At 41.4% G+C, this 3,828-nt stretch overlaps 1 protein-coding gene across 1 annotated transcript in view; it reads right to left on the reverse strand.

Moving 5' to 3' along the window:
* Positions 1-284: 284 nt before the first annotated feature.
* Positions 285-3,828, reverse strand: part of LOC106529622 (acyl-CoA synthetase long chain family member 3) — a gene marked incomplete in the record, with an annotated part of 75,983 nt that continues 72,439 nt past the window's right edge. The window contains 2 exon segments of the mRNA XM_014025097.1: positions 285-1,667; positions 1,751-1,908. Of these exon segments, the coding sequence (XP_013880551.1) occupies positions 1,510-1,667; positions 1,751-1,908 (316 nt within the window).

A 3,828-nucleotide genomic window follows, 5' to 3' on the forward strand; every position in this document is an offset into this window, starting at 1 on the left:
TTTTTATTGCTTTCCATGAAGCCATTGGCAGGCTGGACTGTGGAATAGCCCTGCTGTAGTTTGAGCTGGAGTTTTTGAATTTTTCAAAATTTCTCCGACTGTACGGTCTGACCTCAGGGTGAATGTCTTCAGATGTTCATTGAGAGTGATGAACTTCAAATTGTTTGGAAACAAACTTCAGAACCTTCTCAAAGTGGCTTCTCTGTGGGCATTACTGATGGTTTTTCTCCTTGGCATAACTAGTTAACACACAGCTGGAACACAATCAGTTTGTAGACRAAATACACCTTTTTATTTAGTTTTATTCACCAAAGCAGAGAATAAAAGCAGTCTCACAAACACATTTTTTATTCATGCCATACAAATTTTTTTTCCAAATCAAATTTTAAATAAATCGCTGGATGTGTTTATGTAAAAATCACCTGCTGCAGAGAGAGGAAGTGGATTTAATAAAGAGGTTGTACATTTGCTCTCTCTGCTCCTCCACATCAGTCATTACCATTCATCTTATAATTATTATGGAAAACAGAAATCAGGCAGAAATTACAAAGAGATGCTTCAGAATCACAGGAAAGGCAACAGATGTCCCGCAGAGAGGGACACGGGGGTTGTGTTTGTGCTCCGTCGCGACACGCTGAGTCTCACACTGTCAAACAGACAAAAATGTGGCGAAGCTTAAAACAGAACAAATGTTAGCCTCGCTTACGCAAGAGTGCTTACACTTCAACCAGCTCACATCGCACATTTCATTCTGTCTGCAATCAGATGCCTTAGTTGGGCAGATCTGCCTTTTCACATTGTGTTTGTCATTTGTCAAATACATCAACGATTACACTAATTTTATCTGGTACACAAGCATCTTTGTTCACATTTTGTTCTGTTCACTAAAAAGAGTCTCAACAGACTAAACAACTGCTAAGAGTGTTTCTTTTCTCTTAAATAGTTACAGCCTCGGCGAAAGATAAAATCCATTAGACCATAAAAGATCTGAAAGTTTTTAGCATATTGGAGCTCTCATTTGCCCTCGAGTGACTTTGTGCTTTTTGGTATCAGGATGTTCTTTGCTGTCCAACATGTCACAGTCTGACGGAGGGTGGGAGACAAAATAAACTGACAGAAATCAAAACAGTTCAGAAACAAAAAGAAAGTTAACTGTCTCCTGGACCTGCAGGAGCAGCAGAAGCAGCACTACGGACAGCTTCCTCTGGCTGGAGTGAAGTTAACAGTATCTGAACTGATTGGGAGAAGTACAGAACCTGAACCTGGGGTCTTGTTGGTCAGCTTTCAGAACAAAAAGGCAACAAATTAACCTGGATTTCTGCTTTGGCTGTCAGGTAAGAGCTCAACAGATGACAGTAACAACCTGCTTCACAACTCCCATTTGGAACAATAAAGACTTCCACAACACTGGGTTAAAAAGCGAACAGACAGGAGTAAAAACATTGTGATTTTTATTCCAAAAACTACTTGAAAGGTGATGAGGGGGTAAGAGCGTTTCAGAGTTTAGTGTTATTTTCCTCCGTACATTCTCTCGATATCGTCTTTGTAATGTGTTTTCAGCTCTTTGCGTTTGAGCTTGAAGGCGTCGGTCACGAGTCCTGTCTCAGGAGTCCAGGGGTCAGGGCTCAGGCGGATCTTTCGAGGCATCTCAAAACGCTCCAGCTGGGCTGTGGTGAAATGAGGAAACATATTGTGTTGTTTGATGATGGCCACATGGACTATAGCCTGCAGCTCTTTGACCTGCTCTCACCTGTCAGCGCAGCCTCAGTGATGACCTTAAGGACCAGCTCCTCCATGGCTTTGCTGTTGCACAGCTCCTCCCAGGACCCTCGGATCCCATACTGGCCAGCCAGAGCCAGGAGCTGCTTCTGATTGGGCACCACAAAGCCAATCACGTATGTCTCATCACTGCTAGGATGGAGGAGGAGAGGAGGTGGGGTGTCGGGGGAGAGAGAGAGAGCGAGAGAGAGAGAGCGAGAGAGAGAGAGAGAGAGAGAGAGAGAGAGAGAGAGAGAGAGAGAGAGAGAGAGAGCTGCTGTTATCAAGTGAAAGCAGCTGAACACTGAGCCGAATAAGGTGATGAAGCACAAAGATGTGCATGCGTGTGCAACGATTATTCACCGAGTACCCTTCTAAGGAAATGGAAACAATATATGCCTGAAGTGAGTGTGCACAGACTGCAACCTCTGAATCTCATGAAAAGAATCTGTTTCACCACATGACAGAATGAAATAAACATTTAAGCGGCTAAAAAAAGCTCAGACTTTTTACGAAAAGGAGCTAAACACAGGAATTTGTCACATTACTTACCAACATTTACTCACCTGGAAACACCTGCCAGAATACTTTTATATCGATTAAAGCTCTGCTTTCAACTTGTTGGTACCTCTTAAAGCTGATAACCAAGCTGCTGAACATTTGCAGTAACTACAGCGTTTGTACATGGGTGATGCAACAAAGCATGAGGKTCAGCACTTATCTTCCATCTCTATCAACATGGGCGCTCCACAGGGCTGCGTTCTGAGAGCCCTTACTCTTTTATGACTGTATGACCAACAACACTCTGCAGATAATACAGCAGCAGTGGTGGTCAAAGTACTCAGTTTCCTTACTTGAGTCAAAGCACTGATTCTACTGGTCAAATATTACTCCAATAAAAGCAAAAGTAGCTTTGTCAAATACTACAGTTAAAGTAACAATGTGTAACATTTTGGCACATCTTTTAGCAGAATTTTAGATTATCACTAATAAAAATATATCAAATCATATCTATTAATTAAAAACTAAGAAGTTGTTGGATTCTGTTGACCTTAGAATAAACTGTTTGTATCTACTGGTACATGGGCGCCGGTTGAGGCTGCCATTTTGCACCACCATGCTTCTACAGTAGCTCAGAAAGGACTAAAAAGCTAACATTTACAATAGCACTACTGAAGTGCAAAAAAATACATGTTTCATCTGTCATTGTGGCTGTGGTAATTTCCTAACTTTCTAATAAAATTAATCTAACCACTTCCATCAAAAATTTTAAAGCTGCTATTAGACATCACATTTGGTGTATCAAAGATTTATGACACCTGATGGCCACCGTAGAGACTCCATGGTGTTTGGAATGGGGGATGGGGTGTGAAATGATCTTTTAGTTGATTGCAATAAGGAACCTCTAGATGGCACTGGATATTACAATTCCTTTAAAGTACAGGAGTATGTGCTTTCAAAAATACTTAAAGGGGAACTATTATGCAAAATTCACTTTTTAAAGGTTTTTTTACTCAACTTTGGGTATGTACTTCTTAATAAAACAGTCCTAGGACCAAAAAAATGCACCCAGAGGCATATTTACTGTAAGTAAATGTATTTTTAATGTGTATTAACGACAAGTTTTATACTTAAGTCATTTTGTGATGTCACAAACCGTACGAAAACCCACTGGAACCTGCGTTCAGCCCCTTACCTAGAAACCCCCGGGTGAGACTCCACCTCCTCAGTATAAAAAGCCGTCACGGTTGTTGTTGTGCAATGTGTAGCCCATTTCACAACAAGTCTCCAATAGGGCAGTGGGTAGAGTGTTGGACCAGAGAGTGGGAGACCAGGGTTTAAGACCAGCACGGACACAATTTAACATGTATTTTCATTTGTTACGAACACATTTTCTCATGTACCTCATTGTTTAGCTTATTAAAGTCTTGTTAAAGCCTATTTGTTTGAGTTTCTGAGGTATTTTGACCGCTGCTGCTCCCTGCTCTGGTAACAGCATGCAGAGTGAGGAGGGAGAGAAAAAAAAGAGCAATAGAGGACAACAGAGCTGCTTCATGGAAGAACCTCAGC

Source organism: Austrofundulus limnaeus, unplaced genomic scaffold (genome assembly GCF_001266775.1).
Source record: "Austrofundulus limnaeus strain Quisiro unplaced genomic scaffold, Austrofundulus_limnaeus-1.0 Scaffold455, whole genome shotgun sequence".
NCBI lineage: Eukaryota > Metazoa > Chordata > Actinopteri > Cyprinodontiformes > Rivulidae > Austrofundulus > Austrofundulus limnaeus.